The 14,023-nt window shown below is 36.6% G+C and overlaps 1 protein-coding gene across 1 annotated transcript in view; it reads left to right on the top strand.

Moving 5' to 3' along the window:
• The window catches only part of LOC106078692 (protein Wnt-9a-like), a 65,881-nt gene extending 53,822 nt beyond the window's left edge, over positions 1 to 12,059 (top strand). Inside the window, exon 5 of the mRNA XM_056013978.1 lies at positions 5,335 to 12,059. Coding sequence (XP_055869953.1) covers positions 5,335 to 5,862 — 528 coding nt within the window. The 3' untranslated portion in view covers positions 5,863 to 12,059. The remainder of the gene's footprint in view (positions 1 to 5,334) is intronic.
• Positions 12,060 to 14,023: the final 1,964 nt, after the last annotated feature.

Genomic DNA, 14,023 nt, shown 5'->3' with positions numbered 1-14,023 from the left:
CTCAGAGATGGATTGCCTTACTTTTAACAACTAATAAATTAATAATAAAAGTAAAATACAAGAAAAGTAATATTTTCCCCCACATTGAAAAAGGTGCGGGTACGCCGTACCGGTGCGTACCGTCACAAAAGCACTGTATGCATATATATATACATCAACCTTAAAATAGACTCTTGTTATATTAGTTGTTTAAATGTCTAGTTTGTTAAAATCATTTCGAAAAATGGCTGCTGCTCTGTAAAAGTTCCTTAGACTATCGACAGAAACACGAGTTAATTGTAATCGATTTTCTAAAGCAGACTATGGTGTGAAAATGCTATGATAATTTTATAGAGTAGAGATAAAATTGTCCATCTTCAAATACCAAGATACAGCCTTTACACACCGGCAAAGTTTGGTATTCTCTACTGGACTTTATGGAAGGTATTTGAATCTCACGAAAAAAAATAGCGTTAAATTACTACTCTCTTGACAAGTAGTTGAAACCCTTGGACGAATAGTATACATAGATCCACTTTTTTTATAAGTTAGACTAAGCTAGATATGATTGTTGATACAGCTAAGCTCTCCGCAAGTTTCATAAAAGGTTCCACCAGGCCCGCGCCTGGCTTGGACGGAGAGGGACAAACATGGCTTGATTCCGGGGCCCCAACCTAAGGAGTCACTTCACCCTTTTTAATGTATCTTGCTTACTTAGATGAAGGTATTTGTCATGGGGGGGGGAGGCCTTAGATAATTGGAAGCCTTAGGCGAATTGAATTTGGTGGCCTTAAATGATAAAGAAAATTAAAGTTAAACAGCGAAAGAAAAATAATGTAATTTATTTAAAAGTCAAGCTAGTGTACCCCAACAATAACAATGGACTTAAGTTTTGCTATTTTGTTCTCTTAAAAAACAATGTTTTGAAGCCTGCGCGATGCCCCCACCAATGGAGGCCCTAGGTGGCTACCTGGTTTGCTTGTACCTAGTGCCGTCTCTGTTGGGGGGGGGGGGATGGGAGGCAGTTGTCCGAATCTTAACATTTATGTCGGAATTCCTTCTCCCCTCCTAATTGAAGTGCAAGACTTATCTAAGAGCTGCTATTAAATAATCCTGTTTCCTAAGACAATTTCAGAATAATTCATTTTTCATAAGATATTCTTATACTATGTCTGACTCGGAAACACAAATACTAACCAAGAAAAAACAACATATACAACTGTAGAAAAAACTTCTGCTAAAAGCGGAAATTCCCCCAAAACAGGCCAACCCATAAAAAAAGGGTTAAAGCGCTGTTCCTTAACTCCCATTTTTTTTTTTCAGTACCACATGACCCACATGATCCACTGAGATCCTCTAAGCTTGTTGACGTGCAGACAATGGGCGCACCATGGATCAGCTACCGTATTAATCCCCGTTTTCAAAGGGAGAGAATGCTGGTTAAACGGGGCTTAAATGAGCAGACAAAAGCAGACGACAGCATTCAGCCGCGCATTGAATAGGACAAGTTTGTTTTCCAAACTTGTTGAGGTGTTTTCACAATTAAATGGGTTTGGGAATCTATTCAATTCACATATATATCTTACGGTTGTTGCCCTTTAAGCGCTTCAAAATAAATTTCAGAACTGTAATCCAGTTAGGTTAAACTTTAATGTAATCAAAACAGAAGTTAATACAATCTAAGATATCCAAATATTGTCCAATGGCCTGCTATCAGACATACTGATTATAAACGGTAAAATACTGGGCTTCAGAATTGAAGTACAGTTAAGGCCTTTACTTTCTTGTAGCCTACTTATGATTCTAACATTATTTGTCCACCAAGCTGCCAAGTACAGTTGAAGTACTATAGAAATACTAAAAGCACATAAAACTCATAAGCCATTAACAAAAAAAAAATCATTAAAAATATTTTTTTTAAAACAAAGACAGTATTTCTTTCTACAGCTTATAGAGCGATAGTTTCTCTCTTAATAACTAATGAATGTTAGATTAAAAGACAATGGAACATGTTTTACCCTCCTTTACCCCCGGAGAGAGAATCCTGGTTAAGCGAATGTATAGATCTACTACACTTTATCATTTTCCAATGGTAGGGCTTTAGGCCTTAAGATCTAGACTTAGAAGACGATGCGCAAAATTTCCCTGAACATTCATTTAACTCTTGAATGAAAACAAAATGCCGTACCTTCGGAAATTCCCGAAAGCAATACCTCTTTCAAAAAGGCGAAAGTCCTTTCAAAAACCGATGCTTGATCTAGATCTAGGCGTATTTCTCTAGCCAAGTTTATTTTTTTATTTTTTTTTTTAGTTTGAAAAATTATAACGGTAAAACTAGATTTTTCCTCTGTTGCTAAGAGCAGGTACAAATTTAACTCTTTCTCTCCGTAATTATTTACCACATTCTGGTGGAATCAAAGTGGTATCGTCAGTTAGGAGAGAAAGAGTTAAGTACATGACTGATCCAAAATAATGGATACGATTTCACTTCGTATAAGCCTTTTTCTTTTTAAAAAAGTATTTTTTATGATTTTTTTCCCCTCAAACTTGTCTCTCTTTTTTTTCCCTCGTCTGTCTGTCTGGTAAAAAGTTTTTACACGGAATTTCTCCGATGCATAATTTCAGATCAACATTGTTTTTGGATATTAAATTTAAAATTCTGGTATTTGATCATTTAGACATTGTAGACGTTTCTCAAGTTTAGTATATTTATTTATGTTTTTCTATTTTACTATTCTTATTGTCGCCTTACAGCAAATGCACTATTGGCTGCATTAGATTAAACCTATGCAGTTTACTGAGACATCTATTTTAATAAATGATTTAATTCGTTAAAATTGTAATGCACAAGAGAAAAAGAATTTCATTTCCTGATCAAATAGCCAAAAGGCTAAAACTGCAAAGATAATAAATCTTTATTTAAATGCCCCAAAACAGAAGCGGGGGCGTCTCGTCTTCTGCTTCACTTCCCATGTCATGCTGCTATTCAAAACTCCGGAGATGCCGACGTCGCAGCAGTGAATAGACATTAAGACGATGTTGTGATAACTTCCGGCACCGACAGCAACTGCCATCTCTGACCACCTCAGCAAACATGAAACGATTCGCTAAATAACCTCCCGAAAGGATATCGGTTTGGCAGTTGCTGAAAGATCCACATTGTCCGGGAGAAGATTAGCGCTGGCCCCTTGTCATCTGTTGAGCTATTTGTGATTCCGACGTCCGGGGCTGGGATTAGTTTATTACCGGCGTGCTTCTTCATTGCTCGGAAAGTGGGAGGGGATGTGGGGGTTTGTTCGTTTTCCTTGTGGCATTGTTGGTCCAGGGTATCGAATTATTCGTGTCCATTGTCAAATCTGGGAATTCTGGATTGTGGGTGGAGACATATGACACGGGCCGTTTGGAATGTCATTAGCTACATTGTGCGCTTAACACTACCAATGTGTGACCTAGCTGTGTTAATCTGTTTATCTCCTTTGGGCGACACTACTACTCGTTCACAATAACTGAAACCGCGGACGGAGATACACTTCTTTATTGGGGGGGGGGGGGCAGATAACAGGTTCTTTAGATCCCTGCCATTTGGACGTTGTTGTCAGATGGTGTTTGGCTTTGTTGTATTAGCACCTCTTGAGTTTAAGACCAGCTTCCGACCAAAACTTTTTTCTGTCCATCTACGTTCTATCCTTGAAGAAAGTGTAAGACTATAGCAGGGCCTGTATTAACCATTGAGATAAGGCTTTAGATCAGGGGTTCTCAACCTGTGGGTCGCGACCCCCTTTGGGGGTCGACTGACGATTTGCCAGGGGTCGCCTAAGAAGATCGAAGAAATGGATTTTTTTGGGTCTATTCTTCTATTGCTGTTGGGGGGGGGGGGGTCGCGGCAGAATGGGGGATTGTAAAAAAAGGGGTCACCGAGCCTAAAAGGTCGAGAACCGCTGCTTAAGATACATTTGTTTCTAATGACTGTGATGATGTTAGGCGATCTTCACTCGATTTTTGGGGGGACTTGAATTAGTGGTGTAGCAACTTCACTGTGCATGGCTTCATTGTTCATGTTAACTAATGAGGCCCGCATAGTCGTTTTTTCACTTTCAAGAAGACGTCATGACACAGTATCTTGTTAGAAGACGTTGTTATATCCATTGTAAGGTAACCCTTTTTATAAAGTTTATATCAGCTCACTCTGTCTGTCTTGTAAAAATTGTTTTACGTTATCTCTCCCACACCCATTCTCGGATCAAGCTGAAACTTCGCACGATTATTCATTGACATGCACAAAACATGAATCAATTTTTAAAAAGTAACCGATTAGACAATTAATTACTGGGAATTCATTATTTTGTTTAATAGCAGCTAATACTTCAGTATTTACATATATATGGCTAAATTTGTTGGGGTTAGGACCCCTTAAATAATTGTTTGTCCTATTTCTCCCTCGCGTTTTCTCTGATCAAGTTGATACCTTAAACAATCATTTTTTGTACCTTACAAAATATGAATCATTAGACAAAATTACTCAATTAGTCAATTATGTATTAGTAATTAATTCTTTTGTTTGATATCGAATTAGGGGAAATAACTTTTATATTATTGTTAGATATAGTTTTAAGGACGGAGTTCTTCCCCTTTAGATAAGCTTTTTTAAAAATAATTTTTTTATCGGCCCCCGAAAGGGGAAAAGACGCTATTAGTTTTGTGTGGCCTGTGTGTCCGTCTGTCCCGTTTAGATCTCAGAAACTAGAAGAGAAAATGAAAATCGAACATCATGATATTTTAGATCATTCAAAGTTTGATGTAACGGCTACTTTTCTCTTTTCCAAATGTGAGCAATCAAATTTTTAAAATTATATATGCAAGCAGATTTTTGAAAAAAGTACACCACTTTTAGTAAGAATGTCTTTTTGTTAATGAACTGATGCCTCAATTTTGGAAAAGTGCGTACACGCGCTGGAGCTTTCAGTTGTTGTTTTTTTTTTTTGGGGGGGGGGGGTATATCATCAAATTCTTGACCCCGGGCCTGTCGAAAAAAACCTAGATCTATACGACGCTCTAGCAGTTTCTTTATTTTTAGATTGAACTCTTTACAAGGAATAAAAAAAATGTTAATACACTTACGTGTGTGTGTGCTGGGAAACGGCGATGTGAAAAAAAATTATCTAAAATATTTATAAAGTCTTCTGAGAAGCTTACAAATGAGAAAAAAAGCTGCAATGCATTTTACACGTTATAAAAAAAAAAGTCAAAGCTACAAACTATCATTAGTATAATAGTATTAATAAGAAGCTAGATTGAATTTCATATCTATGATCGTAGCTTCTTTGTTCATGTACACATCTTTTTTGTTCCCAACAGACTGTCAAAGATCTGGTCAACACAACATGCAAGTGTCACGGGGTCTCTGGATCTTGCACAGTCAAGACTTGTTGGCTGAGACTGTCTCCATTCAAGACAGTTGGCAATGTCCTAAAAGCCAAATACGAGAGGTCAGCTAAGGTTATTCACGTGACCAACCAAGCCACCGGAGTGGCCTTGTTAAAGAAACAGCTACAGAGCTTTCCTGAAGAAGCAGCCGTTCTGCCTGTTCCGTCCAAGCAGTCTCACCTAGGAGATAACATCGCCAACGACACTGCGCCGCTCAGGAAGTCCGACTTGACCTACATCGAAGACTCCCCCAGCTTCTGCAGGGAGACCCGATACTCCCCGGGGACTGTCGGGCGATCCTGCATCAAGGGGGAGAACTGTGATAGCATTTGCTGCGGGCGAGGTCACAACGTCCAGAAGAAGAAGTTCAAACGTGCTTGCAGATGCGAGGTCATCTGGTGCTGCGTGGTCAAGTGCAAAGAATGTCCAGACGAACAAGAGCTGTACCTTTGTAAATAACTCCTGATTCTAAGCAATATCCTCGTCCAACTTAAACTCATAACCTCGTCTTAAAACATCGAAACATGATTTCAGTTCTCAAGTGCAACACTGGATGTAAAGAATGGTGATCAAAAAATTCTAAACGCAATAGAAAAATTATCTCAAAATGTTTCAAATCTTTAAAATAATGATCATTGCTTGAAGTTTGAATCTACAAAAGGCTAAAGTCTTGTCAGAACAAGTCATAACAGGATAATTGTTTAACAATTCTATTCGATTTCCATAACGCAAATTATGTTCATTTTTTTGTGGCCTGGTAATTGAGATTTTTCAAGTCATTGCATTAGAACTGTCAGAAAAAAAATATGTGGCAACACTTATAGCAGGAACAAAATGACAAGATATTATTCTACCGCGACGTTGGATGTCTGCATGAGAAAATAACATTGTCCTGCAAGAATATTAAGATTATAAACGCTTTGTACAAATACTCCTTCTTCCCTAGTGCTATTAGAGCATGTAATGTGCTGCCTGAGTCAGCCAGGAAAACCAATAACTTGGCAGACTTTAAGTGATTAACATTCATGATTAGATTGAACTAGGGATACGCATAGGACGTAATCATCACGATTCTTTATGAAGTAACGTCTGTATCTTTTATGGAGGCACTGTGGCTGAGCGGTAAAGTGCTTGGCTTCCAAAAAGGGATCCTGGGTTCGAATCCTGGAGAATAACGTTATTTTTAACTTCGGAATCTTTGGGCGCCTCTGAGTCCAGCCAGCTCCAATGGGAACCTGACATTAATAAGGGCGTAAAGTTAACCATAGGCCAGCCACAAAAACAGACTAGCTTTACATAATCTGCCCCATAGATCACAAGGTGAAAGGGGAACTTTACTTTAACGTCTGTATTTTATAAGATAAGATAAGATTCAGAGATACAAGACAATGTAATTGTTGTCGAATTCAATACAGCGGAATTTGTATGGGGTGTGTGGCTGAGAGGCTGAAACGGCTGGCTTAGATATTTAACAAGGTGGCTTGAGTTCAAATCCCGACTCGAGCAGAGTAGTGTTTGCTGATCGACTTAAGGGAGCACGGAAACCTTCTCCCAGATACACCTGCCCCCAACTTGTCTACAAAGTGGGATACGCCTATGATAATCATTGTGTATGGGGGTAAAATACTGGTGCTCTTTTTTTTTTCATCTGTAAATAGACAATTAAAAAAAAATGGATGCAGTAATTATTTAAAGCTTCAAGCATGGTACAAAATATCTTTTAGTGATATAAATGGTCATAGTTCGCTGTCGTTGAATTCTGTCAGAGTGACAATAGATGCGCTTCACATGAGTTGAGCAGAAACATTCGTTGTTTTATTACATTGAAGTTTTTTTCTCCTCCAGTGTATGTACACCTTTTCTAGACAGTACCTCAGACCAGAGGCGTAGTGTGTAAAATGTGCACCAGTGGCGAGGTAATTTATTGGAGCTTTCCTCCTCCATTTACCATGAACATATATAGGCGCCTCTATGAGGGTAGCACAGGGGGGCATCGTGCCCCCTTGCCCCCCCCCCTTCACTACGCCTCTGCCTCAGAACTTCATTTAAATTTCAACGTTCAGCTGATGGCTTCCTAGCTGTTTGTTACCAGCTTCGCAATGCCGTTTTGATAGTTCCAATTTCTACCCCAATATCTCGACTTTTCATTCATTTCCTAGTAAAAAAATTAATTAATTAAAAAACTTTTGGATATTTCAAATCCTTTATTCTGCAGTAACTCTACCAATTATAAAACTATTAAATAACTGGTGTGCTTGAAAGCACGAGAATAAGTTCGAATGGTATACAGGAGATGGCTAAAAATTCGAATTATAGTCGGAGATTGTATGTAGGACTATTTTCTAAGGCGTAGGCTGGTAGGAAAATAAGTGATACTGGTAATTGAATTCACGAGCAAAAAGTATGTGTTTCGGAAGGGTAGCGTTATTAACTCTTTCTCTCCTAATTAACGATACCATCGTTGATTTGACCCAATTTAATTAAATTAATTTGTGGTGTTAGGAAGTAGAACTTGTCTTATATAAAAAGAGCATGCATTCTCTTAAAATTCTATACCAAAAGTAACGTTTTCTGATTACAAACAAAAATGTTATTGAAGTTTAATCATAACAGGGTAGAATGTTCAAAGGTGAAAAATGAACAACTCTGTCAGAAAGTCAAAAAATAATTACGCAGATAAAAAGTTAAGCAGACCTTGGCAATTTGATGTAACAAATAAAAAAATTCAATTTTTTAATAGGCGGTGGGGTGGGGGCATGGAGAAAAAAAGGGGGGGGGGAGAGAAACGTGTTATAGGAGTTCACAGAACAGAAGTGAGTGTGTCTGGGAGGGCGTTTTAACTCGGGCCGTTCTAATTAAACGTAACATATACTAGAATACCTTGTCCGAAATTGAGGTTGTTTGAAATGCTGGAAGTTTTTCTATTTAAATGTACACAAAAATAAGGTTGGGGTACGGCCGAAATACTATGTGAGTATAACGATTTGCTGGATGTACTAATAAGAAAAGGGCCAAGGCGAAATAAGATCCCATAGCGTCTTTCAAATACTTCGAATAAGAACTGAAATTTCCGAAGAGTAGTCAAACAAGATTTAGTGCTAAGGCTGAGAGTTGGAGGAGGGAGGGGGTAGGAAAGAAGTCGCTCTCCAAATTATTGGGTTGGTCCAATTCAACGTTATAGATACTAAAATGCACTGGTCAAAGGGATGTATGTGGCAGCGTTGACCTTAATATCATTACTAGCCTGACATTTTCCGCGGCCTGCGGGCCTTAGTTTGTGTTTACTAATCTAGTGGATTGGATTTAGATGTATGTTAAACTTAGCTAATGATCCTTTCAAGTTTTTCTCTTTCGCTACGAAAATAAAATTAGTTTTGCGAAAATGGGTTTACTCGAAGCCGATACATTCATCTCTATTAAAAACGAAAGGAGCGATAGATGAATAGGATATAAAGTACAATTAAAACGGGATTAACCCGAATGAAAGGGATTATAAATTAAGTCAGGACGTCTGAATTCGCAGATATAAGGAACGAATTTATGTAAAAATGCTTTTGAAACACAAACTTGAAGGCTAATTTTATGACGTAATGAAATCAATAGACTATCTTTTGTTTTTTCATGTGTCAAAGTCAAAAACTATCTGCGCAAAGTGTAGTTCTTAAAATTAGATCTAGACCCTTTCGATCTTTTCTCATGTAAATATGGTCTAGATCGATGAAGTTATGAATGCTTTCATAGAGATGGTCAACTTTTTTTTTGTTTGAGGGTCTTAAGTTTGTTTTAGGGCTACAATACATACACTACGGTCTAAGTTAGCACCCAAGGAACATTTCTGCCAAGTTTTATCAAGATTGGTCAAACGGTTTTGATTTCTATTCGTAACATACATACATACATAGGCCTTACTTAAACGGGTGTGGTCAATTGCGAAATAAGCAATATATTGCGTGGGAACCAATCAATCGGTGTAGCCGGTTGGCAATGCTAGTATATATAATATGTTCCTATGTCTGGTCCTTTAAAGAAGTGCACTAAATAACTATTGTTTAATATTTATTTTAATGTATGAATATATGACAAATTTAGATGCAAGCTTAAGTGCCTTATCTCATGATCTTCACACTGTAATGTGTAATTTAATCAAAGTGTGACTGACCTCTTTTTATGTAAGTAAATTTTCTTGTTATAGTAAAAATGAAACAAGTTTTTTTAAGATCTAAATGAAATATTTTCGGCCTAATTTTCGTGGTGCAACTGTTGTTACACCAGAACTATCAAGTCACATTTTTAAGCATTTGTTTCACGTGATAATGTTTATAATATCGACCCTGGGATATTTAGTGAGGAGTCCCTTAGATTTGAGATCTGTCCATTAAATTATTTATTGTATGTATAGTAAGTTGATGCTATACCTGTACATACAATGCATTGACTGGCATGGCGTTATATTAAATTAAGAATGTAAATAATAGATATGCTTGATATTATCATTTGTCTTGTAGTTTATAATGAAACTTAAAAAAAAAAAAGATGTGTTAGGCTTCGTGCCATGTTTTGAATTTCTACTAGCTTTTGCATTTTGACATATTTAGAAAATATATACAATGTCTCTAGTTATAATACTGAAGTAGCTCTTTTGTATGTCATGTTTTGTTTATTTATTAAACTCCTGTAAGCATTTCTGTAACATGTGACAATAAAAGATTACCTTCATTTCTGACCATAACATTCGAACTTTACAAATTACCATAACATGTGATCCACATTTACGACCGTCTCATTTGAGCGTAATTTCCATTTCTCTTTCTGACATCTGACATTAGCATCTTCACAACTGACCATATCATCTTATCCTCGCTTTGAATGTATCATCTTATCCTGACATCTTATGACACGTGTCATAACATCTGACTATATTGTCATATCCCTTATTCTGACAATAGCTTCTTATCTTCATGTATGACCATATCACCCCATCTCTAAGTATGTCAATATCACACAACCTTGACGTATCACCCCATCTCTTAAGTATCACATATCACCAAATCTTCAAGACATCTTATCATTTCACATGGCATAACATCTGACTATATCATCATATCCCCAAATCTGACCATATCATCTTATTATGACCATATCATCCAATCATCAACAATGACCATATCACTCTACTCTCAAATCTGGCCATATGCCCTGTACAAATCTGTACATTTATTTATCATATATTTTACTCTTTTTTTTTTCAAAATTTCTTACTTAATAATAATGTTACTTGAAAAGAAAAAAAAAAACAGAGTTCCCTCCGCATTGCTGTCTGTTAGTCTACATACATTGTATATTGATGACTGCTTACCTCATTGCTATACCCTATATTTATGCAAAGTCTTTTTGTGTCTTATTTATTATTTATTTATTTATGTTTTTTTTTTTTCTTTTTTAGTATATAGCACGTTGAAACAGGAAGCCTTTGATTTTACACAATTATATTTCATGTATGTGCAGATCTTTGATATAATGTCATATAACTTATAGAATTTGCTTTTCTCTTTTACGTTTTGATGACGGAGTAATTTCCCCTGTAAGCAATTTACAATTCTGAAAGGAGGAGATTTTTATTCATAAATATGTGACCTTTCTAAATTATGATTTTATCTGTTTATATACTTTCAGTTTTCATACCCTCATGTACTAATAGCAGATAGTATATATCATTTAATACATTTGAGATTTAAAAATGTCAAGGTACCTTTATTATCGTCTAAAAGTTGGCTGTAGATGTACATTAGAATAATGATGACATATATTTTATAATAAAAATTAAATGAAATTTCCAAAAATTTACATCGTAAATGATTAATAACCGTCAAAAAACAAAATAATGCATTGAACAAGAAAGAGTTACTCAGAATGTTGATCGGTCTATGTGTACACATAAAAATAGAAGATTTCATAACAAAAAAAAATTCAATTTCTATAATTTCTATATTGTAACAGTTTTCTGTAATAGACATTTTAAATTCAGTTTTCGGAGGTGATAGAATTTACAATAAGATTTTTGCTCCGTATTTTGTTTTCAATTGGCCCTCGATTCATACATGATACAGCCCTTTGATAAGTTAAAAAAAAAAGAAAAAAAAGTACGTTCTGGTATTTATACGTGGTATGTAAAATGTTTATCAGTAATGTTGTAAAACCAGACTTTCAATTTTCGATATATTTACTTAAGAAAGAAACAACACTTTAGGATTACTCTTTAGACACATACTCCTCTCTTCACATTCTCTTCATCATCTAGCTTTAGTCTCCTTTAGGATTACTCTTAAGACACATACTCCTCTCTTCACATTCTCTTCATCATCTAGCTCTAGTCTCCTTTAGGATTACTCTTTAGACACATGCCCCCATATTCACGATCACGTCACGGCATTATATTTGCACGTGAAGTTTTTGTTTTATTTTGGCTAGTTAAAATATGTTTTTCATTTTCAAAGTTCTACAACTTCTACAACGAAGTCATGTCTATTAGTCACTTTTCTTTTGTTAAGCCTTGTGTAGAAACTTTAGTTCTGTATATTTATGTGTGTGTGCTTGCGTGTGTTGAGTACTTAGTGTATCTAGAAATCATGTACATAAAAATAAATTCTGAAATACTAGACTTTGTTGTTTCTATGTTTTTAAGCGTAGTGTAATAGGATCAATATATAAACGTCAAGTAGTCTTCAATATATTTGTTTTTAATTAACATAAAAGGAGGAGTGGGGAAGTAATAAACTTAATGCTTGGTAATTTTTCTTCTTCTGACACCAACAGTTAAGTCTTTGAAACAGAAAAGGAACTGTATCATGATGATTAATCCTATCTTATCTTATATTAATACAGACGTTACTTCAAAAAAGAAGATGATTACGTCCTACATTTAGTCACGCATATTAACCAATGACTTAAATTCTGCCAAGTCACTGGTTTTTCTGGCTAGCTCAGGCAACCCATTCCATGTTCTAATAGCACTAGGGAAGAAGGAGTATTTGTACAAATTTGCCCTAGCATATGGGACGAGGAATGTGCCTTTAATCTAATGAGTGTATATTTTCAACACAAAAAGGGATAGGCGCAGGTCTTTTTTTTCAGCAGAATAATAACTGGATTAAATTTGCATACACAATTTTTTTTATACCACTAACGACCTTAAATATACAATCTCTCGGATACAGGCAAACGAATGTATTACCTTGGTGTTATTTTACTTTACAGAAACTGAAAGCAACTGGTGCTTGTCCTAATTGCACGACCAACGGCAGATGAGAAGAACTAAAACCTGCTCAGTTCATGTTTCTAAGATTCAAAGCCAAATCAGCGTGATCAATGCAAATGTCTCTTTACTCTTTTGAATGTGATGCTAGAAAAACAGTTCTCCGTGGCTGAGAGATGACTGACTTGAGACGGTAGCCTTTATGACTGTGGCTGAGAGATGACTGACTTGAGACGGTAGCCTTTATGACTGTGGCTGAGAGATGACTGACTTGAGACGGTAGCCTTTATGACTGTGGCTGAGAGATGACTGACTTGAGACGGTAGCCTTTATGACTGTGGCTGAGAGATGACTGACTTGAGACGGTAGCCTTTATGACTGTGGCTGAGAGATGACTGACTTGAGACGGTAGCCTTTATGACTGTGGCTGAGAGATGACTGACTTGAGACGGTAGCCTTTATGACTGTGGCTGAGAGATGACTGACTTGAGACGGTAGCCTTTATGACTGTGGCTGAGAGATGACTGACTTGAGACGGTAGCCTTTATGACTGTGGCTGAGAGATGACTGACTTGAGACGGTAGCCTTTATGATTGTGGCTGAGAGATGACTGACTTGAGACGGTAGCCTTTATGACTGTGGCTGAGACACGAATGATTTAAGACAGCAGCCTTTTTGAAGGTGGCTATGACTTAAGAAAGCCTTAATGACTGTCACTGTAACACCACAAACATGACAGCCAGGTGACTTCTGACGTCCATTTAAATGTACATGTTTTTAAATCGCTACTACATTCTTAGTTAAGGAGAATTATGGGAACAGAACCAGGTAAAAAGAAGCAGAGAGAGAGAGAGAGAGAGAAAGCGATGGTAAGTCAACATCAAAGAATGGACAGGCCTGTCATTGAGAAATTCTATCCAAGGCAAAAGACAGAACGGAATGGAGAAAGACGTTCAACAGATCATATGCTGTGCCCCAATGGTTCATTAAACTATGGAAAAGGTGAAGGTGATTTATAGAAGATGACTTTGTTAAAAACACACAAGACAAACAAGACACATTTCATTGTCTCAGAAGAAGTAAAGTTAACATTTTTCCGAAATTGTTAATAGTTCTTGAACATTTGGTTGTCCACTGTTGTCTTGTCGCAGACACACGAACGTCTTCATCCATCACACTTGTGCTAAGACACAGTCGGACACACACAGACATCCTTGAACTTGGGATTTGTTTGTAAGTTAATACTGTGATGATCACACTTGCCAGGGATTATATTATCAAACTTGACAATTCAATGAAATGAAGAAAGAAACATCTCTCTGTATTTTCTTCAAACTTCTTTAATAACTTCTTCAACTTTCACATCAA

The sequence above is a fragment of the Biomphalaria glabrata genome, chromosome 16 (genome assembly GCF_947242115.1).
Source record: "Biomphalaria glabrata chromosome 16, xgBioGlab47.1, whole genome shotgun sequence".
Classification (NCBI taxonomy): domain Eukaryota; kingdom Metazoa; phylum Mollusca; class Gastropoda; family Planorbidae; genus Biomphalaria; species Biomphalaria glabrata.
Note: the sequence above shows the minus strand (reverse complement) of the source record. Positions and strands in the feature narration are given on the sequence as shown.